This window comes from Embiotoca jacksoni, unplaced genomic scaffold (genome assembly GCF_022577435.1).
Source record: "Embiotoca jacksoni isolate LCO1_2020_lvr unplaced genomic scaffold, fEmbJac1.0.p SCAF_14, whole genome shotgun sequence".
Lineage (NCBI taxonomy): Eukaryota > Metazoa > Chordata > Actinopteri > Embiotocidae > Embiotoca > Embiotoca jacksoni.
This window is the reverse complement of record NW_027185274.1, coordinates 4,192,559-4,218,160: the sequence shown is the minus strand read 5'-3', so window position 1 is coordinate 4,218,160 and position 25,602 is coordinate 4,192,559. Positions and strand designations below refer to the sequence as shown.

The following is a 25,602-nucleotide window of genomic DNA, read 5'->3' as shown; positions in this document are numbered from 1 at the left end:
CAATTTTAACAATCTCATTTAGTTTCCGTTTCTTTGGGACCACAATCACAGTCTCGGTACCAGAGATCGTGTATCATCTCCCTTGTGGCACATTTCCAGTGAATGCACACTGCAATGTCCTTTCACTTTGGCCTAAATCTAAACTGAACTCTGAATACATCCGAGTAAAAGAAAAACAATCCTTTCTTCGTGAAACAAGCAAGACTGTCGATGCTATTTATAGTAATCAGCTCATTTCACATCACAAAGGTCTACAAACTCTCTTTTTTCGCAGGCAGCATCAGAGTTTTCTTTCATCTGTGATTTTCTGGCTTTATTTTTATCATCCAAAAATGCTTTCAGCTTTGAGAGATTTTTTTTGTTTAAATGTTCAACAAACATGATTTCCACCACCGAGCTCTCTGCGTTGTTGTGAAACAGTTTCAGTGACATCAACACGCAGCTGTTGCCCATATTACTGTCGAGGAATGTCTATCTGAAAACACACCCAGGCTTTTTAATCTCAAGTTCTTTGGTGGAGTTCATTTCTGGGGCCGAGAGTGAGAAGAGGTGGACGGAGGTGCTGGGAGATGGTGCAGCGCTAATGTGTGTGCAAGTCGTTACCTGTGTGCTTGTTCCTGCGCTGGCTGATGCGAGGTGCCGAGCTCGGCGTGGGGCTATTTCCCCTGGGCAGGAAGAGGGCTGCACCTTTAACTGTGAGGAAACTCTCACTGATACTGGAAGAGAAGAGGAAAAGGGAAATGAGTGGAAGCGTGAAACAAATGAGACTTTGGACAAGTTATCCAACCATATTTTGGTCTTTTGTGTCACTTCAGTAATCGTTGTACTGCATTTGTAATCACTTCCTTGCACACGCTGACCCCGACTTTTTCTAACAAGGAACAAGATGGGTACAAGAAAGAGACGAGTATTGTTGTGAGCTTATGTCTGTGTCACAATGCTCCTTTCAGCCGGCCCTCTGGTCTGCAGGCTCCCCAAACAGAGCCGACAGAGCAATGCAAGCAAAACAAGATCCGAGCCCCAATGTGAACTCAGAACACAATGTTCTCTGCTCCGCCACAGCTGGATTACACACACGGACTTACTCACACTAACAGCTGGCAGTAGGGAGTGAAGGCGAGGGTGTGGGGGCGGGGGTGGGATCAGGGGTCCGAGAAGGACCCTCCTCTGCAATGTTTGAGCGGAGAAAAGCGGCGGCAGCACACAGCGCTGCGCACCAAAGCAGGTCGTATTAAATGGGGTTCTGTTCCTCAGTGAGACACTTAATCTTATTAACTGTGGCTGAGGTCACTGCACCGAGGAGGAGGAGGACACATAATAAACTGAGGTCAGTGTTTCAGTTGGACACCAAACCGAGTGGTGTGTTCGCAAGTGTGAATGACTGCGTTTTCCGTTTCGATTCTCACGGTGGCACACGAACCCGAGTTACACAAGACGCCAGTAAAACGGGACAGAAGACCTGCTTCCACCAGGTGGAACGACAACCACGGGACCAGCGAACCATAACCTTAATGATGCTGAGTGAGAGCTCTCCCTCCGGGACAGCAGGCGATGAACGCTGAAGGTTGCGCTGCCTTTGTTCAGAGGATGCAGAGAAGGACAAACAGACTACTGTGAGAATTTAATGGAGTTTGAAGTAGCTTTTGCAGACCGAGGAGAAATCCCTCACTAACAAAATCACACTGGCTGGACGGAGACCACAAGTCAAGCTGGAGGAAATGAAGCCTATCGAGGACCACATACATGTGCAGCCACGATCATCACAACAATGTGGGTCTTAAAGGGACACAAATTTCGAGAGCATCCCCTTATTTCTACTTTAAAGCCTTTCCGTTGTGTTTTTAAATCGTCTGCTGGCTTCTTAAAACAGAATAAACAGAATATAAGCCTTAAGTTATTTTGTTTTTTAGAAGGTCGAATGTTGTGAGTGCAAGTTTGAACTCACTGCATGACAAAAATGGAACAAATTGTGCGGAGGGAGTTGAACAACCTGTTCTGCTGAAAATAAGGTTGGTTTTCTAGCCTCTGGGCCCAGAGACGAAGACGAGGAGCTGACGAACACACACACACGGTGACGATTAATCCAAAGGGAGGTGATAACATCCAAACCACGTAGATGTTTTGAAGTTTGCAAACATTTGCATATTTTGATGGGTAATCGCTGCGTTGAATTATCCGTCTTGCCCTTGGCAGCAGGCTGCAAGTCTAAACTCAATGATCTTTTTACAGTTCATCTGGTTCTACAGTTTCACACTCTGAAAAAAAAAAAAAAAAAAAAAAAAGGAAAAGCCTGGTGCCGTTTGTCATTTAGGCTTCCTGTCATCCCCCTTTTTCGTCTGTAACTTCATCTCTCTCTCCTCTCTGCAGTCCCACTGACCTTTCTGAGTTTTGCTGAGACCATAGATGTAGAGAATCAGGAGACACAGACAGCAGAGACATGGGAGAAAAACAAAACACAAAACTGGAGCCATGTGCTGAGTTCATTTCCCATAACCCAGCCACCCTTGACCCAAGCCGCTTCCTCTCTCTCTCCCCCGGTGCCACTTCCTCTACTCTGCATTTCTCAAAACTTTGTCCGACTTTTAATTTCCATCATTCTCCTCAGTTCCCTCTGTCCCCCCCACACACTCATGTACTGTACTTGGCAAATGACCATGTATAGCAGTGCTACTGTACAATGACATCTGTAACGTAACACTGCAACTCTGCCTGAGATTCTCACCTTCCAGGCCACGCACGTGCATACCTGGAAACGTGCACTTTTACGCCCGCATGCAGACACACAGAGAAAGAGTAACGTAAGCCTTGACGCCTGGAGAGGTGGGGGGCTGTGAACGACTCTTCAAATACACCTTCTAAAAATACAGTAGTCCTTTCAAAGTCTCGTCTATTGATAGACTGTATTCATAAGAGCACGGTCGACTTACTGTACAGAGAAGCTTCTCTCTGACAGAGCAGCAAAGACGCACTGCTGAGGTTCAACGTTGGAGCCTGATTAAAGAGACGGGGTTCAGGGGACTGGTAGAGACATACTGTGGGTATGGTTGTGGAGAGGCGTAACACACCCCGACACACACACACACACTGAAAACACAGCGCCCTGTAAACCACGCTGCATTGATTAGTCAATTAATCAACTGACAGGAAAGTAACTTTTAAAGTTAAAGCTGTAAACATACACTGGTTTCAGCTTCTTAAATGTGATTTGCCATATATGTTATCAAACTGAATATCTGTTTAGACTGTCATTCGTGTAAAGCAAACAATTGAGCTGTAGAAAATTATACAAGATATTTTCCACTATTTTCCGGTAGTTTAAAGATAAAATGATTCAACCGTTAATTAAGAGGATAATTTACAGATTAACTAATGAAAATAATTGTTATTTGTTGCACTATTTAACACAAACGACATATTTTCGTAGCGACAGCGAAACCAATGAAAGCACCGCTGCACCAGTGAGACCATTGCTATAGCACCATCAGAGACAACACAAGCCATCTGTAGGAAAATCATCCAGATAAACTACATTATGTGTACGTTGTGTTATGATGTAACACAAAAGTTACACAAAAGTAACACAAAAGTTACAGAAAACTGCCAAGACGGCTGAAAATGTGCAGTTTCAAACTGATTGAAGGGCAACAATATACACGGAGAAGAATAAAGGAAGCGGGGAAATGGCAATTCAATTTGACTCCAAAGAGTGTGCGACTGAGGAGATGGCAGATAAAGACAGAAGGATGGTCAGAGTGTGAAGCGGAGAGCAGGGTGGGTCATCTTTTGGCAAGAAGCCATGCCGGGCTTTGGTCTGAAGTGAAGCCGCAGGTACTTGTTAGGGCAACAGTCTCAGACACAATCATCGCTATGTAAGGACCACTCCACACAGTGGGCAGATAACTGGGTGACCCCCTCCTCCAGCCTGTGCCCATATTAGTCACTCTTAGGAGCACAGTGGGATAAATATAGGGCCTGGCTCCATGCAGGGCCGGCCCTGCTAAGGCCTTATGAGTTTGCACCCAAGACAGATACAGCCCATGGGAAAGACAGGGAGTTAGCTGGTGTGTGTGTGTGTGTGTGTGTGTGTGTGTGTGTGTGTGTGTGTGTGTGTGTGTGTGTGTGTGTGTGTGTGTGCGCGTTTGTCTACACACAAACACATGGACATTGTGTCACAAGCTGAAGACAGACGGATGAGTAGAAAGAGAGAAGTCAAGTTTGTGGAGAGTCGTGGTGGCCTCAGTGGAACCACAAACTTCAATGTCCTCCTCTGAGTCTGGCAGAGAAGCTGTGAAGCACAACATCTCACCCTCCATATGTCACTCTCCACCAGTCTAATCGAGGCGTATTTCCACAGAAAGAAGTTTCCAAAATCATTACGAATTCAAAGACAGATTGTTGGGCAACGCTGGAAACACAGGAGAGCAGCAGATGGGTTTGCCAGAGCAGAGGAGGTCAGTAGTGACAAAGAGAAAAGCAGAAAGCAGGCCAAACTATACGCAGACTTTTCGTTAACTGGCACAGATGCCAGCTGCCCGGGTCTATTATCTTCTGTATGTTTGGGGAGGGAGTAGCACCTGTTTTGCAACCGTTATACAGTTTCTTTAGTGATCCAGCGAGCAGGCCGCAGGCCGAGCACCAACCACCTTCATGAACTCAACATACCTGAGCCAAGCATGCAGCGCTATTCTCAGACGGATTCAGATTACATTTTAACTTCCAGTTAAGACAAACTACAGGCAAGGAAACAGAATTGGGAAATCCAGTGGACTATTTTTTAATGCTGGTTAAATAAACCCAAGTACAATATAGCTCAGTTATTGGTAGCAACGGCTGAATAGGCACTTTGACTTCAACTTGAATAACTTAAATAAAACCAATAATGTTGCGCACTGTACTTTATAACACCTGGAACCTGGACATGCATTCATTTATAAGAACTATTAAGATACCGAGCAATGAATAGGACCAGTTGTGATACACTTGGTAGCTCAGCAACTTCATGTGATTTACTGAATCTAATCACACAAACTTAAATGAAGGTATGGAGGTTATTTGCCTTTAGATTCACATCGCAACACATACACATATACACATATACACATATACACACACACACACACACACACACACACGTTCAGCTCTACACACAAACACTCTTGATGTTACATTTCTATCTTATCTGCTTCCTTTGGAAAACACGTACGAAGCACAAACACATGCCTGCAGCGGAAGTGAGAGGGTTTACTGGCACGTCTAAAAGTGGTGGGATAACAAAGGTGTTTCAGACGGCATTTAGTCTCAGGTAACACTTAAGTCCAGCGACGGCCTCCAGGATTGTAATTACTCGTAGAAACCGTGGTTCAACATTAGAGTCCAGCTGACTTTCTGGCACATAAACAAACAGACAATTTGTATACAAGCATTAAAAATGCCAACGCCCAGGCGCACACACACACACCAGCATAGGTGCGTAGTTTCAGTTCTCTTGTGCTGTGATGAGGAAACCTTCTTCATCCTGAGCAATACAAAATAAGTGATGATCAAAGCAATCACTTTGATTGTGCAATATTCTCAACAAAACCAGGAAGTCAGAGGATTCCCACATCTGTTGCTATTTACCAGACACACGACTACCACTGTGTGTGTGTGTGTGTGTGTGTGTGTGTGTGTGTGTGTGTGTGTGTGTGTGTGTGTGTGTGTATTGCAGTAACATCTTCCCATAAACCATTCTTGTGCAAACTCACATAAAAAAAAAATTGATTTCCTTAAAGAGTGGGTGTAACTCTAATAAAGGCTAAATGCTCAGTTTACTCAACCTCGGCCTGCAATCATGTGTAAAACAGCTGAAAAACAACACAATCGACATAACGTTCCAGTAAACCACACCTGACTGCCAAATGCACACCACAAACCGCACTACTAACTGCAGAAAAAAAAAGACACAGGAAGTGAATACATTGATAACCCAAATACTGACTGCATCAGCTTTAAATCCAGTTGTGGTAATTTCTACATAGATTTTTTTTTTTCCCTCCCCAAATTTGCTAAACTAATCTGAGCCAGAGTTTGGAAACCCTGGAAGAGAGTAGCCTTTGATCTGTCCTGAAGGGCAGACTTGTTTTCACCCAATGTACAAGTCAACTAAACCTTTTACATCTCACAAGCAAAAAGGCCTCACTTTGCCTTGATGTCTGCAGACGAGGGCTGGAAGGTCTGGCCCTAAAATAAGAGAGATATTTCAGAGTGTTTCTGCCAGAACGATATTCTTCATATGACAAAATACTGAAAAATATTTGATTTCATGTCAAGAACATACAACTGCAATGCATTAAGTGTTATAGTTTTACATGATGGCACAAACATAGCAGTTTGCCTTCAAATATTCAGTTAAAACGTACACGTTACTGTGGTTTGTTGTACATCTGATCGCTCACCCTTTGGGAACCAACTGGTCCACTGTGGAGCTGCTTTCAGCCATGTTTGCTGTTGCTACGTTACGCACATAAATAACATCGTACCATAATGGTGTGACATCATTAAGTAGACAAGTTGAAACATCGCCATTATCACAAAAAGAAAAATCAGTCAAAATGCTATCAATACGATATGTCACACTCCGACAGCAGAGACATTACAGATTACAGATAAGATCACTAAGATGCTTTAATAATATTTATCCAGGGCATAAAGGGTCTGCTGACATGAGGGGCACAAAATATTTACATTCTGGCTTTCTGTATTTAGGTCAAACAATACCACCCGATCAACCGCCAACTGTGCAAGTATTTTCAGTGGAGCCTACAACTGGGTTAAAGAAGACTAACTGTGTGATAGGATTCCTGAAGTAAGTGTTACAAGCCAAGTGGATGAAGGCCAATTCAGATCTGCCTCCAAGAACTGTTGTCTCACAATGAGTCACACACCTCAGACATGAGCTTCGTTTATTTGTGTACCATAAACACCGCATATTTTATGCATAAATATAGAAAAGCTTAAAAACATCGCTTACTTTTTTTCCTTCTTTAACTTTATTTAGGCGCTATTCATTCAAATTAAAGTTCTTACCTCCAACTAAATAACAACTAGTGTCATCACAACAGACACTCTTGTGCCCAAACAACCAACAACCAAACACGGAGGGACAAAACTTCCCCACCCACAGCTCGTCTTAATATGGCAGTCGGGTGACGTATGCTCGTCTCCGTCAGGTAATGTGCCATCTCTCCGTGTCAGAACCTGTAAAGCAGGTCGGATGATTCACACAGCATGCACAGCGTTTATGACTTAGTAAGGTCAACAGGGAGCACAAGGATGAGGATGAGTAAGATCCTGCCTACGTCACCAGGAAATCCATTCATCGCTGCTCTCGCAGAGCTTACTCATCGTGTTCAAGTCTGTCATAAAAGTCCGTCATAAATCACTGCCATGACAGTCAGTCCGTATTTAATGCTGTATAAACTGTGTGACTTTACAAACAGCAATTCAGTTTCAGACCGTTTAATTATTTGGAAGTGAAGTTTCCTCTGAGCCCGCCGCCGCATGGCAGCTTTATTCTGTCCGTCCCCGTCATATATATGAACCGGCTTAAGGTGGACAAACGATCAGACTACAGCCTGTTGCAGAATGTAGTGTTCCCAACTTACAGCTGGTTGATCTGGTTTTTGGACACCACCGCCTCCTCGCTGAAGTAGGGCACGATCTTGGCCCCGCAGCAGGAGCAGAAGCTGACCGCCGACGAGCTGTCGGAGGCGGACACCGTGCCGAGGGTCATGCCGGTGGGTGGTGGTGGTGGTGGTCGGGGAGCGGAGCAGGGAGGAGGGGGTCAGGTGTTCTCGGTCCAGGGGAGAACTTTTACTTCTCTCCCTCAGTCATGTGCTCCGACATTGCGAGGAGCCCCCTCCTTCCCTCCCCAAAAAAACAAAACAGTCTTTCGGTGAGTTTTAAGATCGCAAAATCAGGAAAAAGTGACGGGAAATATTCCGGGAAATAAGCGCCGCCAACAAAAAAAAAAGATATTTCCAAATTGGGATTTTGTTGTAATAAATTAACTACCAGAGTTTGTTTGTGCTCCTGACTGCAGCGGCTGGCTGTCCATGATTTCCTAAGAAAGCCCGTTTAAATAAGTTTCCGTCCCTCTCTCTACACATCCCCGGTTCAAACACAGACAGTAGCCTCCGCCGCGTACAGTACTGAGACATATGACTTGGATCAAACTCTCACCGGAGAAGTCATCGGAGGGAGGAGCTGGAGAGACACGTGTTTTGGGGGGAAATGCGGGGAGCCAATGAAGGCAGGAGGGAAGTACGACAGCCCGCAGCAGCACTTCTGCAGCCGGCTGGAAAAGTGGACACCGCGGGAGTTACACCAGCAGGTTGTTAGAGGGAAACCTACCGAGTGTGGTGTTTGGTTAAAAGCTGGAGACCTTAAGGTACATGTTTGCCCAGCCGCAACAGATTGCGTAATAATGCGAGTCAAAGGAAGGAGTAATCCATTTAACCGTAATATGTTGCTAAAACTGGAATCAGCAGTGACCCAGCAGCTGGTTGAGTGTCCTGGTTCAACGGGGTCAAAAGAGGATGTGTTCATTATTAAGATAATGTACTAGAGTCAATTAAACCCACGTGGGCTTTTGGGTTGTTTTGTTGTTGTGGAGACTTCACTTTGTCTCCTCGCCACCCTTTTCTCCCAACAAACAAACCGTGTGGCTGCGTTACGTCAGGAGCCAGAACAAATGAGAAGCAGGCTGAGGATGTCCAGACGGAGCTGCAGCAGCGGCAGGCCTGTGGTGTCCACGGGTAAAGAGGAGATATAGCGGAGACTGCCTTGTTGGGAAAGGTCTGGGAAGGTCGTCCAGGTGAAGCTGGGCTGAGGGCTTCAAGTGTAAACTGAGGTACTCCATGCCCATGCCCATGTCCAGATGGGGACAGCATTTTGGCTCATTGTACAGCCTAATAAACATTTTATGTTCTACAGGCAGGCCCGATGTAAGCTGACAACAATTTGAAAAACGGTGTAAAACTACTACTACCACCTCCCCCCCATTGTATTCACACCAGTGTGCGCCAAGCATCCTGCACTCTAAACTAAAACATGTGCTGCTGCCGCTGACCTCCAAGCTCAGCTTCATTATGTTCATGGAAGGATTTTATGTTATTGATAAGAAGTAGGCCACTATAATGAATGCTGTTATACAACACACTTTTTTTTGGGGGGGGGGGGGGGGGGGGCTTAGTATTCTCCAACTTTCCAGCCCATCATTGTAATCTGCACAGTGTGCTCATGTGTTGTCAACAATACTGAGCTGAGAGACGAGACGACATCGGTCGCTCATCTACAGCTCGTAGGTATCCACCGCCTCCTTAAGCTGCATCTGACACGATACTGACATATTACATGATCTGCCGTTCGGGCTTTCTAACAGCCAAAGTTGAATGCTTTGCATAATCTAGAGTTCCTCTAATCAGTCAATCAAAATTAGACATTACATTTTTTTCAAATTGCAAATCATCAAAAAAAAATATTAAAACGTCTCCCTATTAAACACACGGTATGTAATTTCTGCCACAAAGGTTCTCTCAATCAAAACAATAACAAATGACGGATGACGTGGGTACGAGCGGTGCATCATGGGAGTTGTTGTCTTTGTTGTTAAACGACTGCAGATGAAAATTGATCTTTAGCTTAGCAGTTAGCGATGGCTGCTCACTCCTGATTGGTGAGTCTTATGTTTCCCTGTTCTTCTGCCTCCTTTCGTAATAACAGTACATGTAATACTTATTTGGTTTATTTGCTGTCAGGCTCGGTGGATTGGAAGCTCAGTAAATCGTTAGCTGCAGCCGTTAGCCAGCTCACAGTAGCCTGTGAGAGCCGACAATCTGATATGAAACCATTGGCAGGCGACCTAACGACCAAAATTTCAGATTTCTTTGGGTTTGAACATTGTTGGAATCATTTCAGATAATGCGAGTGCACAACTCAACAAAATGCTACGGAAGACTTACATATTGTACCTTTAACGCAGCACGTAAAGATGTCTCATATTTCACGAACACAGGGTTTTAAAAATGATAAACAATATAAACCCTGCTACTTTCCACTGTTTATACGTCTTAAATCAGACAATCCACGCTTAGATCATTTAGCCGAGTCAAAAAACAACTGGGGAAAAAAAACAACAGCAATTCCGCAACACGTCAACTGTTAATATGATCTACCGTCAGCGTGTTCCTAAATATTTCATGTTGTACTGCCACAGGGTGCGTTTGGCTTCTGCACTGGACATTTTCAGGAAGACAAGCCGCTGACAGAGTGTGTACATATTTTAACGAGGCACTCCACACGTGTTCTGCCGGGGGCTCAACTCATTACGCCACATTCGAAACAAACACGGCGAAACGCCTTCGCTGCTGCCGTCACGCCGCGCTCTGCTCCGTCTCCCCTTCCTGCCGACGACTCTTGCGTCACGAGCGTTCAACACACAGCTGGTGCTCTTGTCATGTGGTTCTGTTTACCGTCATCAAATTCACCAGCACTCAGTGGAAACTTGTTTGTCTGCGGGTTGGTAACAAGAGAGCGTGTTGTGGTGTTTGGACGAGCCCCGGACAAGTTGCACAATCGTCTTCTGCTACATGTCTTTCTTTGTCACTTGAAGGGATTGAGCAGAAACATGCAAGTGTGTGTGTGTGTGCGCGTGTGTGTGTGTGTGTGTGTGTGTGTGTGTGTGTGTGTGTGTGTGTGTGTGTGTGTGTGCGTGTGTGTGTGCGTGTGTGTGAACCCTACCATCCTGCTGCCTCCTAAGTCCGTGAATGATTTACTGTTTATTGAGCTGGAGATGGGCTTCTGTTCAAAAGTCTGCTCTACAATAAAAGAACACACCACCTGTTGAGTTCATGCTTCTTTTAACATTGTGTTTTTTTTCCCCCAACTTATATATAATCGTACTGCAGTTAAATCAATCTTCCATCTTAAAATGTTAACTATTTTATGAGGATGAAGAAGTTTGATGGAGTTATAGCACTGGCCTGAAAAACCCATAAAAATACTCTTGCAGCGCCTCGGTTGAAAGTTGAAATGTTTGCTGACTACTCGGCCGAGCTAAGAGCACTTAACCTTGGAGAAACAGGGAGCCTTCTTTAACAGCCAGATAAGAAAGACAAAGACCGACCTGCTCGCAAAAAAAGCAACCCAAACATACGGCAGCTAAGCAGCACACGCTGAAAACATGTTAATGGCTTTAAGAGCGTGTCCTTGTATCTGTATTCCCATCATGGAGTGCTACATCACACGTCGTATTTTTCAAACGAATATTATTATTATAGCATTGCATGCTGCACTTGTACTTCAGTTATCAACTACATTGGAGCCACTTTTCCAGTTGTTACTTTTTTATATCGCAAAATGATTTTTTTTTTGCCTTCGTAAGCAGGTACAAGAAGAAACATATCTTAACTGGAGTGCCTGCCACTTGTTGGCGAACGGAAAGTGGATAAAATCGCTCGTGCAATAAGGGAAACATGGCAACTAAAGTTTAAACGTGTAAACAAAATTCCCTGATATTCCATGACTTGTCCCAAAAAAAAGTATCTTTCTCCATAAAGTTGGATTAGATATAATCATTACATCACTTACTGTTCCTGAGAACTCTTTTTTTTTAATTATTATTATTATAAATGTAACTTTTGAAGTCCAGAAGAATTGTATTATATTCGAACAGAAAACACACCAGGACCTTGTGTTTGTAATTTACAAGTTTTCCCACATAATTCCAATCATTCTCAGATTTCTGCATGCGTGTGCGATTCTCATTTTATGTTTTTACACCACATAATTGGTGACTAAATCTCCACAGATTTTGCAGAAGAAATGCCCCATTTTGTGCACACAATACCTTCTGTGCATGACATGGTGCCTGTATAGATTTGTGCTCTTTATGTCGTCTCATTTTAGCGGTGGGAAACCGATATATACGCTGAGGTAATCACGAATGTAGGACAGGGAGTGCTCAGTGTTTAAACAGCAGGTGTACTGTGGGAAGACGGCAGGCAGGTGTGGTATCTACTGTCGGCTGTAAATGACAGAGGAACAGTTTATAACTTAAGGAGGCATGTCTCCACATGAAGAGCTGGTGTTGCAGCAGCTCGGCCTTGGCTTGCAGTTTGTTACTGTAACTTGCTCTCCTTGTTCCAATGGCACGCTCATTAAATTCTTGGCCTGATAAACCTGCTCTGCTTGTGTGCACCTGGGTCGGAGCTGCTGTACGAGTCCATAGCTGAATACTAAATAGTACAGGAAGAGACTTGTAACGCAAAGGATTGTGACTGGTCGCCTGTCAGAAGGTGTTAGGTTAGTCTGCTGTTGCCGAGGTCGATGCTCCTGACACCAATATGACTTCTGCAGGCTAAAATAAGACGAAAAAGACATCGGTTTTTATGAATATTACTGCCAACGAACAGCCAACACTGCAACAGATACTCTACCTCTAAACAAACAATACAATGACCTGTATTGCATTCTGTAAAAAGGAAATGCTGCACACCGCGGACACAATGGACAGAAAAGGTCACTCAACTCGAGCTCTATTTCTTCATACAGGCTTCACCAATCCTCAGCCTGCTTTTGTCTGCAGTAGATACAAGACACTGACACAGCCCAGACTAAGAAAGTGTTGCTTTGCGGCACTTTATGAACTGCAAACCAAACAGGGGAGAGAACTGAGAGCAAGGACTGTTGCTGATATTTCAAGAGAAACCTACGCTGATGTGTATGAATGCATCCTCTGTGCTTCGGTTCTTTGGGGGACAGATGCAGAGTTAAATAGTCTCAAAGCAAGTAAACCGAGAAACAAGCAAGCTGAATATCTGTGAAGATTCTCATTCGTCCAGTTTGAGGTCAATCTAAATGTTATCCAAACACAACTGGACTGAAGATGTTTCTCCTCTTATCCAACTGACTGGAGGGGGAGTCCCGGGTTTAACTGGTGTTAGAAAAATGACTCAAGAGGCTTGGTTCAAAATCAAACACATCGGACATTGATTCTTGCAAGAAGGAACACATACATGCAACCTCAAAGAGAGGTGTCCAGCAAAGAAGGGGCCTTCCTTCCTCCGAGGTCAGCTTTTATTCAGTGGGACAAACAGTAGACCATCACCCCCATTCCCTTTGTACCTGCTTTTGTATGGTAATACAGAGTTGGCTGTAGGTCACAAGATAGTCGTCAATTAGATGCGGAAAGAATCACTTGCAAATAAGACAGAAAACAAAGGAAACTTTTCAGGGCCTGAGACTTTCCGGAGCCACAATGCAAACAAGAGGAAGAGACAAATCTTTCCTTTCCATCAATTAGTCATCTTAAGAGCTGAATATCTCTGCAAAATATGGACCCTGTTTTGATCTACTTCTGTAGTGTCACATCCATCCCTTTACTGAACATAGCACAAGAAGGTCATGGGCATTCTTGTGCACGGGGCTGAAAGTGAATGAATATTCACAAGGAAATGGGTGAAAGGTGTATTTACAAAAAGTTAAAAACTAAACTGGCCATTCAAACTTTTCTGCTGTGTCATGACAGCTGATATCCCTGCAGATGCTCATAAAAACATCAGTAAGCATCTCTTTTGTGCTGCAGGTGAATTGAATTTATCATCCGCTTTCACCGGGCATTCAACATATCATTTAAAAGATTTACTTCAACCAGAAGAACACCTTCGAAATGTTGGTTTTGTAACTCTGTATGCAAAAAGGAATTTTTTTTTCTAACGCTGTCCTTGACAATCGGTGTCAGTCCTGAGGCAGCAGTGTGTTGCAGAGATTCATTATTGCACTGCAGCAGCGTTATACTTCAGTGGTGTGGTGCAGGGGTAGGGGCAGCTGTTTGTGTGTCTGTGTGAAAGAGATGTTGACACGGAGAGAGAATAAGAGACAGAGATACGGTGAGTCAGTGAGGAGTCGGCTGAATGAGTTAAAGAGGAAAAAAAGAGACAAACTCGAGTGAGAAATCAAGATGGAGTGAAAATATTACTGCACTGCAGGAGCCAAAGTTCCCCTCAGTCTCAGTGGCCCCTTTACAATATCACTGGCCTGCAGTGCTACTTGAATCCATATGTAGGGTGGGGCGCGCACACTTAATTGGACCTCTGCTGTTATGTAATATGCATGAGGGGTCACTCAGCACGACCCTTGGTTGCACCCTGCATGTCTGCAGAGCGGGTCTGAAATGGCGAGTTAGGTAACTGAGCCAAATGGTAAAACATAAAAATGCAGGGGAATAAGTTCTGTCTGTGTGTGTGTGTGTGTGTGTGTGTGTGTGTGTGTGTGTGTGTGTGTGTGTGTGCGCGCGCACCCATCCGTGGGTATGACTTCACCAATTGTTGGTGCTTTGAGTTATTACCTAACAGATAAGTGGGACCACATGTGTTTCTAGTCACTACTGGGGTGTGTCAAAGGCAGGAGTGATGTCATCATATCATATCTCAATTTTCATATATGAATGACAAATCTTTTGTAGCGTGTTCCACGTTGGGTTAAATCCCACTCTTATCTCCAACTAGATGCAATCATTAACTCCCATTATCACCATATGGTTTGTCTGGGTTTTCAATAAAACTACCGCCACTAAGAATGTCACACGTTCAGGAGGGTTTGTCTGCATTTTAATTTCAAAATCAAACTTCAGTCAAATTTGGCAGAAGGTCAGGGCCCGTGGCTGTGCCAAAAGATTCACCTTCGATGTAAATTCATATCCAGGTGTGGTGCAGAAGTTTATAAAAAATCATGTCAAAACAATCTATATTTTCACTATTTTCCCATCTTGTTAAATGATGGTGTGTTCAGTATTAGCACATTGCTATGCGCCATCATTACATGCCTGTGCCTCAGCAAAACACCCAAAACTAGCGAGCTTATTAAACATACGTGACTACCCTGTACTGTACATGCTCAAAAAGCTGATGAGAATTGCTAATATTGTGACTTTCCTGCCAATGCATGTGTGCAGAATAAAAAAAAAAAACTCAGGTCTGATCTCAGGCCTGAAAACCTTCCTAACGAGTGCACGCCAGCTTTTTTTTTTTTTTTTTTTTTCAGATGCGTTTTGTTAGGCAAGGTCTCACTGGAGTCCTGCAGTGTGAAGGGGTCCAAGACACGCATGAATGAAATCTGAGAGTGATACTGGGCCGCGGCCAAAGCCCAAAGGTGAAGAGATGGAATATGACACAGCAGGGGAAGTTCAGTCTGTCTGATGAAGTCGAACTCACTGCACTGCTTCTTCGGTCTATAAGAGTCAGGAGTCTGGCTCGAATCTGTCATTCTCTGTTGTTATGTGTTGTGTTTCTATCAAATGTCTTCCAGCTTGTGCCGAGCATTCAGTTTAATCCTGTCTCTGACATCTGCAGCCTCCTGGCAGGATGGCGGCACTTCACTCAGACCAGTCCTTTAATCTGCACGGGTCTCACAGGCCAAGATATGAAGTATCTGTCTACACAGCTGGAGTATATCCATCAAGTGTAATGCACGGTCTCATTACCTGCTGCAATAAACACTACCATGTTTGATACAGAAAATTAAATGACAAAACCAGACTATTTAGATAGCACTTAAACATTTAGATTAGTCTACAAAAGCCCCTTACAAAGTCCATTAAGGATGGAAAGGCTGTGTAGGCTTTGATGTTCCACTCCCTCTTTAATGTCTCCACGGGCAGACTGTAATGTCGGGTTAACAGTTAGTGATAAAACACTTGCACACTGAAGACAGAATTTCCACATTCCAACAATAGCTGGTTAAGGTCCAAACACAACATAAAGATGCGCTTTCAGCTCCTCCTCGGTAAACTATGTGAATGTCATTCCAGCTCTGAAGAAGCCCCCGGATACGACAGAACAAAGCGGACACCCGAGTCATCTGAGCAACACGGACAATAACTGCAGTGACGTCGTTTGACTTTTATGAAAATACAGATACGAACTTCAAAAGAAAAACGACTCCACCGCAACCATCAGACCGAATCATGCAAATCAAACCGCAGCACCGAGCAAATATTGATAAAAAGAACTTACAAAGACACTCATTGTTTCCAGCATGAGAAACAGAAAACTGTTTAGAAACATTTTGCCTGTCTCTCTTCGTAACGTCGGTACGATGCTCAAAATGATATTCAATGATACTAAAAACTCGGTGTGAAATTCATGGTATATGTCAAAGGCAATGTACAATGTAATATAAGCACAATATAGAGAAATATATTTATAGAAATATAAAGAAATACATTTTAAAAACACAAAATACATGCAAAGACCTATTTTTCTTGTTCATTCAGAAATATACAGCAGAAAAATGATTTCAGCTGACTCATATTGACACAACTCCTCTGGTTATTTATTTTATTTATTTATTTATTTCACTTTATTAATCCCCAAGGGGAAATTTCTTCGTTCTTTGTTACACCAAGACTATAAAATGTCAAAGATTTTGTATCTTCTGACATGTAAATTGAATGCTTTAAGTAGCTTGTCCTTTAGTAGATAAAACTTTGGTAAGTACTGAAATAATGAGACAATGGCATTAATCCTGCACGTAGTGTAATCAGAAAATGTGCAAAAAGCACTCCAGGAAAAAAATATACACAGCAACCCTGATGTACAGTCTCCCTCTAGTGGCGTTGGTCTCAACCTACAGTTTCTAAAGGTGCTGTTGAGTGGCAGCCTGAGAAGGACTGGACTTGAAGAAGGAAACAGAAGGCAGAGGAATGACAAAACAGAAAATGGTCTCACCTCCGGGGCTGAGAGCGACGGTCATCCTCACCGCTGCCCGACTCCTGAAGAGGCAGACAGAAAGCAAGAAACAAAACATCATCATTACAGAAAAGGGAGAGTTTATTTATTACTTGGATCACTTCACACCAGCAGCTCCCATTTCAGGAGGGAACAAACTGTACCACATTGACCAAAGAGACTTGGATGGCTATTTGCATAACTTACCGAGTCAGACTCAATTAATGTCGCATTAAAAGAGTGCTAAACTGGCTGGCAGCTACACGAGGCCTTTCATCTGTGACTTCAGTCACACGGCGGGGCCAGCGTGGTATTTCAATTGAAGTTCAGAGCAAGGACAGGGGATAAGGCTGAAACAGACCGGAGTGTCCACGCACCCCCACCGTCCAGCTCTCTTTTTTTTTTTCCTCCAAAATGCAATCATCCTGTCCCCCCCCCCCCCCCCCCCCCCCCACCGCTACCACCACTACAACCAGCACAGCTCGCCACACACAATTTTAATCCCAGCCTGTTTTAGTAATCCCTCCCACAAACTCTGGGAACTTTCTCTTTGGCATCAATCTGTCAGTCCTGAGGCCAAAATACACACACACACACACACACACACACACACACACACACACACACACACACACACACACACACACACACACTGGACACTGAACAATAATAAGATGCTAAAGCAGGTGGCGATGAAAGATGATGATGGGTGAGGACGATAGTGCTGCATGCAGGAGGTGAGGTCGGGAGGAGGGCGGTTACATCTGTTCGTGTCTCCACTGATGTGATTCGTCCTGGAGACGCAGCTGTCTGAATTCTGCTCGCTGCATCAGCAGACTAACACGCTGCCCTCAAGACAAAATATTGTGACACAGGACACACACACACGCACGCACACACGCACGCACGCACACACACACACACACACACACACACACACACACACACACCTGACAAAAACATTCCTCAGCAGATCTCAAAGGCGTATGTGACACCAGCATACCATTACACCTCTGCAAAGCACTCACACACATTGCTGATGTGTGGAGGGGCTGTATACTTCTAATAACAACATACCATAATGAGCTGATCTCCATGGTTACCGTGCAACCGCATGGATGTGTGGGGAGTGGTCGTATAGCCAATCAGAAGAAGGGATTGAGTGTGCTGCTAGGCAGATTTGTACACCGCCACTGTGGGGAGGCTACTCCCCAATGTGCCGAGGGCAAATAATCTGAAACCTACGAAACTAATGTACCCGATCACTGACAACTTGTCCAGAAGGCAGCAAACACGCAAACACATTTCACATGAAAGCTGAAGTTGAAGTGGCGTTCCAGCTGTGAACCTCATGATCTTTCTTTTAAGAGCTTTGTTCCCTGTTCTTCCTTCCATACACTGCTCCGTTGTGCTTTTCCTTTTCCCAGGTTTCTGCTCTGTCCCCACCTCCGAGCAGCAGACACCTCACAAGAGTGCTCACATGGCTGCTTCCCATCAGAAAAAGGTCTCATGACAAGCAGCTGGTAACCTCAGGCTGGGATCCTTTCACTGCCTCAACGCTACCAAGCCTCACCGCTGATTTATACATTCACCTTACATCACACTTTTTGTGCACCGTTTCATGGACCGGTCATGATTTTAACGGACATGTCCAAATGGTACCAAGTGATGTGCACTGCAGCCTTTTTAATCCTGATATTTTTAGATTATGTATATAGCCCACTTTTCTCAAATGTCCTCCAGATTAATTCTACACCCTCTCCCAGCCGTTGCAGGCGTTGCATGTTTGTCGACCATCTCTCTGAAGGGGATTTTCTTAATCTATTCACCATGATTTGCACGGCTGTCCATGTGACTCTCCACCACACTGGACCTGATATCTGCAGCAACACAGACAGTCACTGTGGAAAAAAAACAAAACAAAAAACAACCCATTGAGCTGCAAGTTGTGTTACTCAGAGGTCAGGATCTTCAGGGAAACGTTTTTATAACATCCAGTGAAAACAGTGCGGCCGACACAACTCACTGGGGGCAACTGTTCCTGGTCATGGGGTGACGGTGTCTTATCTGGAGCAGCCACACCACCACCCCTGCTGTGATGCGTCGAGAGCCCGCAGCCAGACGCGGGACGCCCTCGGTGTGTCAGAGGGGATAACGGGACGACAGAGGGGTGTCAGAGGGGATAACGGGACGACAGAGGGGTGTCAAGAGAGGATAACGGGACGACAGAGGGGTGTCAGAGGGGATAACGGGACGACAGAGGGGTGTCAAGAGAGGATAACGGGACGACAGAGGGGTGTCAAGAGAGGATAACGGGACGACAGAGGGGTGTCAAGAGGGGATAACGGGACGACAGAGGGGTGTCAGAGGGGATAACGGGACGACAGAGGGGTGTCAGAGGGGGTAACGGGACGACAGAGGGGTGTCAAGAGAGGATAACGGGACGACAGAGGGGTGTCAGAGGGGGGTAACGGGACGACAGAGGGGTGTCAAGAGAGGATAACGGGACGACAGAGGGGTCTCAGAGAGGATAACGGGACGACAGAGGGGTGTCAGAGGGGGTAATGGGACGACAGAGGGGTGTCAAGAGAGGATAACGGGACGACAGAGGGGTGTCAGAGGGGATAACGGGACGACAGAGGGGTGTCAAGAGAGGATAACGGGACGACAGAGGGGTGTCAGAGGGGATAACGGGACGACAGAGGGGTGTCAGAGGGGATAACGGGACGACAGAGGGGTGTCAGAGGGGATAACGGGACGACAGAGGGGTGTCAAGAGAGGATAACGGGACGACAGAGGGGTGTCAGAGGGGATAACGGGACGACAGAGGGGTGTCAAGAGAGGATAACGGGACGACAGAGGGGTGTCAGAGGGGATAACGGGACAACCCCGGGGTGTCAAGAGGAGATAACGGGACAACAGAGGGGTGTCAGAGGGGATAATGGGACGACCCCGGGGTGTCAGAGGGGGTAACGGGACGACAGAGGGGTGTCAAGAGGGGATAATGGGACGACCCTGGGGTGTCAGAGGGGATAACGGGACGACAGAGGGGTGTCAAGAGAGGATAACGGGACGACAGAGGGGTGTCAGAGGGGATAACGGGACAACCCCGGGGTGTCAAGAGGAGATAACGGGACAACAGAGGGGTGTCAGAGGGGATAATGGGACGACCCCGGGGTGTCAGAGGGGGTAACGGGACGACAGAGGGGTGTCAAGAGGGGATAACGGGACGACAGAGGGGTGTCAGAGGGGGTAACGGGACGACAGGTACAGACAGGTGAAGACAGGTGAAGACAGGTGAAGACAGGTGTAGACAGGTGAAGACAGGTACAGACAGGTGTAGACAGCAGCCCATAATAAACACAACCCGGTAGCAGCTTTCATCCGCAGCGATGTTTCGTCGTGAAGAAGTCAGTCTGTCTCTCAGGGAGGAAGTGAGTGAGCAAACATGAGGTGTCCCCGTTAGCATTAGCAGTTTGAGTGAGTTTACGACGAACAGCTTCACGCATTTATCAAGAAGCTGAATCAGTAACCTGCCGGAAGCTCAACAGCTCGAAGATGAAGAAACCTCCACCCCTCAGCGGGACCGTCGGGAGCTGATTTTAGGTGTAGTTTTTACAGTGTGATGCTAGCAGCTCGTCACGGTTAGCCACCTGGTGGACCGTGAGCGGTGTCGACCGGAGGAGACGACCGGACATGTCAACCCGGTTCACGGGTACTTACCGACACGCAGGGGCTGGAGGTAGTGCTCGGTGTCGGCGACCGCTGGACGGTGACCAGCGCCATCCCGCCGCCGGCTGCTGCTGCTCGGGCTTCGGTCACCTCGCAGACTGAAACGTCGCCGGGACGTCAGGCATTATTTTGGGGCAGAAAACTGCAGCACGCCGCGCTTCCTCCCGGAGGTTGTTTCACCGGAGGTCGCTGAGCTGTCCCGCTCGTGTCACGTTGTAAAGAGTAAACAAAACACATCCGTCTTTACTTTTTTTTTTTTTTTTTTTTTTCAAAAGAAAAGCTGAATACAGGAAGTGTTATATTAACTAAAATACAGAGAGGTCAGATTACAGTGCATATTTATAAAAACGTTCAAATATCAGTCTGGTTTTTTTATCAGCTTTGAGACCCTTTTAGACAATAATTCATGCAGTCGTCTTTATACTGGGTAATTCAGTGCTTTTATTTTTGTAATAAAATCTAAAAAAAAACTTCCTGTATTGTTCTGCCTGATTTCCATCGACTTGATGTAATAGGCTGCCCTGCCGGTCTCAAGCGCATGCGCAATGGCAACCAGTTGTCAAATGGTTAATGACTGCTGGATGAATACTTACACCCCCATTCATCCTGAGGTCACTACCAATTGATCAATTAAACTGAGGATAATAAGGAACAATACGGCAGGTGGAGATGCTAAAATGTAGATACAGTGTGTGTGTGTGTGTGTGTGTGTGTGTGTGTGTAGGTGACATATCATGAATGATCCATCTTTGTGTGATCCTCTCTTTCCTACAGAGGATCTGCTGCAGAACAAGACCTGACCTTACATCTCATGTTTTTCAGTTATCTCCTCTGGGAGATGGGTGTGGTGGTGGTGGTGGTGGTGGTGGGGATGGGTAGGTGGGGTGAAAGCAGAGCAGGGGGAGGTGTGTGTGTGTGTGTGTGTGTGTGTGTGTGTGTGTGTGTGTGTGTGTGTGAGGGATGCTGGTGAAAGGACAGTCAGAGGAGGGTCATGAAGAAGAAAGGAGGTGAAAGATGTGAGGAGATATAGAGCAGTAAATACAACCCCGTATCTCAAAGAGCCTTGAAACTCACGACATAAAGTGTCAAATCAAAGTGACAGCAAACACCTTCACCACTGCATTTTATTGAAGGAGCACAAATACTCTCTCTAGAGTGGATGTTCAGGGATAAGCGAGTGCTGGCGGTTTAGATGGGTGTGAAACTGAGGTCTACCCGAGGATATGGGGCTCATTTTGATTCACTTCATTGCATTATCTGGGTCAGTGCCTCCTCCTCCTCCTCCTCATCTTCTTCCTCCTCCCCTTCTTCTCCCTCTCCTCAGTGTTCCTCCCCCTCCTCCATCTTTTTCTCTTCTTTTTCCTTTTCATTGATCAGCCAATAAGCCTTGTGTGAGATGAGGAAGAGAAGGAGAGAGCGGGACAAAATGCAACAAAATAAAACACAATCTGATTGTGGGAGAAAAGCAGTTAGTGCTGCACTTGGAGGGAGTAAAAGAAAACGAGAGGAGGATGGGGTGGTGAGAGACTAAGATAGAAAGTAGAGATCAAAATAGAGAAAGCACATGATGGGAATGATTGCAAATAAAGAAGTGACAGGATGATTGACGACTTGTCCTTCCCACTCCCGCCTCCCCCCCCCCCCCCTCCCCCTCCATATCCAGCCCTGCAGCTTGGGTGGAGCCCATTAGGCCTTACACACTGTGTGTGTGTGTGTGTGTGTGTGTGTGTGTGTGTGTGTGTGTGTGTGTGTGTGTGTGTGATAGAGTGAGAGGGTGAGCAGCTGTGCATGTAAATCTAACTATATTAGTTTTTGATAGTATGGTAAAAAAAAACAAAAAACAGCTCTACTTAAAGTGGAGACAATCTGTGTATTTGTTTGTCTTTTATAGCATTAGGTGGAGGTCATGCACCTGCCAGAGGAGACAAAAGACAAGAGAGCAGCCAAAGACAGAGTCACAAATCAGGGCAAAAGCTGAGGAAAGAAAAACAAAAAACAAATTGACTGCAGACAGGTGACAACAACAGGCGGGGAGACGGAGAAAGTGAGTGTGTATGGAGAAAACAAGATTAGGATTAGAGCGGAGGATGATTCTACTTCAGGGATTTAGTGTCAAGACAGAGACAATGGGACTAAAGGAAATCCTCCTTGTAATTAAAGTGCTGCTCTCCAAAAGAGACTGGATCACAGACATGAGTGTGTGTGTGAGAGAGAGAGAGAGAGAGAGAGAGAGAGACCGTAGAGATAGTAAAAAAAAGAAAGAAAAAGCAAGTCACATTTGAACCCATTTGTATATATGAAGAGCAGGAAGTAGAGGAAGTTTATAACTGACATGCTCCACAACGCAGATATACATCCATCTCAGGGATTCCTACTAGTAAGGTTTAATCCAAGACACTACACAAATGTATGTAGTTAATTATTTATTGATTTGATTTGATTTCCTGGCATCGTGAATCCACACCCTGATCCCCCCCCTCCCTCCCTCCCACACACACACACACACACACACACACACACACGCGCGCGCGCGCGCTCCCCTCCTCCCCCTTGTGGTTAGCTCTGGTCAAAGCAAGCTACACTGATTCTGATGTCATGATACTCTTTAAAACCAACAGGGGGGGATGTGACCCCATTAAAAACCAGTGGAGACAGTGGAGAACAAGTGCTAATACTACACATATAATATGATTATTTATTTTATAATAAACTGGGGTTGTGTTTTATTTGTTAATGGTTCTGCTTATGTGGACCTAAAGTACCCCTCCAGCTGGGACAGAGACTTTAACACACTGTGTGAGGTGTGCATATGTATAATATATGTAGGCCTATATGTTAGATAGTATTAATGCAGCTCTGACCTTCTAGCCATTTATTTCAGCACAGAATCAAAGTCGTCATGATAACACATACTCTTATTTTATTCAGCCCTGTTCTTGCCTGCTAATTGTCACACCTTTATATTAGCTGTTATTAATGATGTCTGTCTGTCTGTCTGTGTTCACCTGTTTCTTTGCCTGTCAGGACAGGAGGGCCTAATGTTGCGCAACGTCATGTTTTCATAGACTTTTAGTCCGCTTGAAAAGCATCACAGTGTGAATTTATGTTATTATTCAAAAGTAATGGGATTAGGGTGATTGGTGGGTCATTTGGCAAATTACAATTAAACCCCTTGTCAATTTAACAAAAGTCAAAAGAACCTTAAAAAGGCATTTCAACAAAACTCTCCCAAGAGGTTTAATTGGACCTGCCTGCTGATTTGATGTTAATTTTTTCTACCAAATACAACAGCAATAAATTCACACCAAGACAGTGTTTTCATACTTTAACATGCTCGGAGACTGCTTCAATGTGACAAAGGATCTCTTCCGTGGCAAACAAACATTTTGCAGTGACAGCATGAAAAGAATAGGTATAACTAATACGGTAAACGATGCCTCTTTTCCCACTGTCATTAAGTCAGCATGCACATTTGACCGCTTGACATTTAATGGAAAGGAGCCATCGTTAATGTTATTATCTACATCTGCGCTCTCCCTGCTTTGACGGGTCAAAATGTCTGCTGTGAAAATATTCAGGTGGCCGAAATGTAGACGCTGAAGTGTTTGAGAGGGATTTCATTTTGTTTGATACACATGTATTTTGCAAGTGTTGACAGCGAGACAGGACTGTATTCAGTCAGCTCTGCATGTGAATTACCTAAATTGGCCCACAAAAAAAAAAAAAAAAAAAAATTCTAGAAAAAATGGAATATCACATCTTAATCAGGTTTCAGGTGTTTTTAATGTGATTTTTTTTTTTTTTATAACATACTGAAACTAAAGGAAACCTGTTCATGGACCCATTTCAAAACATGACAATCCCATTTATCGCATGATTATGATCACATTTATCTCACGATTTCTGTCCCATTCTTCTACTGGTTGATCCCTCATTTGTCTTAATCATGACTATGAGCCTTTTACTTCCGTCTTTGTCTGATCTTTTGTCATTCTCTTCATCTGACTCCTTCTGCTTTGACTCTGCTCCAGCTGATTCTTTCGAGGTGTGGCCACTACTGAAGCTAAAGGTCTGCTGGAAAAGGTGATGAGCGGACACTCTGCAACCCAAAATAATAGAATTCAACATCGCCCACTCCTCGTCCATGCATGGTGAAGGTGGAGGGAAGAAGGCCCATTATCATACATTTTAAACATTAAATATGACCATTTTATGGTCATATTTATTGTTTGTTCTGTTGATTTGAACAATCATGTACATACAGTATATGATGTGGGCTTTCTTGGATAATTGTTGACTGCATGTTATCTGGACTCGTACAAACCTGTTTCCAAAAAAGTTGGGATGTTTTGTAAAATGTAACACACAATGCAATGATTTTTAAATCACGTTGACTGAAAACTTAAAACTGTAAACGTAATTGGAAATATTGACCAGAGATGCAGAATTTGTTTTTAATGTATGCTCATTTTGAATTTGATGCCAGCAATATATTTCAATAAAGTTGGGACAGGGGCATGTTTATATGCCTAACTGTGACATTAATCTCACCGTTGTTTTATTCTGTTTTCTTGTGCGCTCTCGTTGTGCCTTGGGGTTTTCAAATTCCATATATTTATACAACACATAAATAATGGAGTCAGTGCATTTCAGAGTTACAATTCAGCATCACTTCCCTCGCTCTCTCCTCGTCTTTCTCGTCTCCTCACCTATAATGAGAAAACAACAGATCAAGGACCTCTCAGTGTATCTTGGCAACAATTATATGAACTAAGAAGACAGAAGAAGGGAGCAATGGAGAAAAGACAGAGAGAAAGAGAGAGAGAGAGAGAGAGAGAGAGAGAGACCGAGTGAGCAGAGGGCCCACCCTGCAGAGATAAGATGGTATTCTCCCTTCGTGCAAAATGAGTTCATTAGGGGAGTGAGAGACAGTCATTGCACGGAATCGAGGTTTCTGTGTGATAAAGGGTGGGAGCGACAGGCTGCAGGGGAAAAGAGATTTTCATTTCCTGTTCTTCAGAGGCAGCTGCAGTATCAGGGGATCAGCAGAAGGCCTCAGTAGAGGGAGAAAAAAACATGGAGAGGCAGGGAGTAGACAGATGGA

General features: G+C 44.7%; 1 protein-coding gene across 2 annotated transcripts in view; it reads right to left on the bottom strand.

Moving 5' to 3' along the window:
• Nucleotides 1–20,698, bottom strand: part of ssh2a (slingshot protein phosphatase 2a) — a 34,556-nt gene extending 13,858 nt beyond the window's left edge. The window contains exons 1-3 of one of the 2 annotated variants that reach the window (XM_069147549.1): nucleotides 20,490–20,698; nucleotides 16,767–16,810; nucleotides 604–716 (exon numbers count right to left, since the gene is read on the bottom strand). In XM_069147549.1, coding sequence (XP_069003650.1) covers nucleotides 604–716; nucleotides 16,767–16,810; nucleotides 20,490–20,552 — 220 coding nt within the window. In that variant the 5' untranslated portion in view covers nucleotides 20,553–20,698. Of the gene's footprint in view, nucleotides 1–603; nucleotides 717–7,643; nucleotides 8,185–16,766; nucleotides 16,811–20,489 lie in introns of those variants that run through there. The other variant, XM_069147548.1, reaches the window with a different exon arrangement.
• Between the last annotated feature and the right edge of the window lie 4,904 nt (nucleotides 20,699–25,602).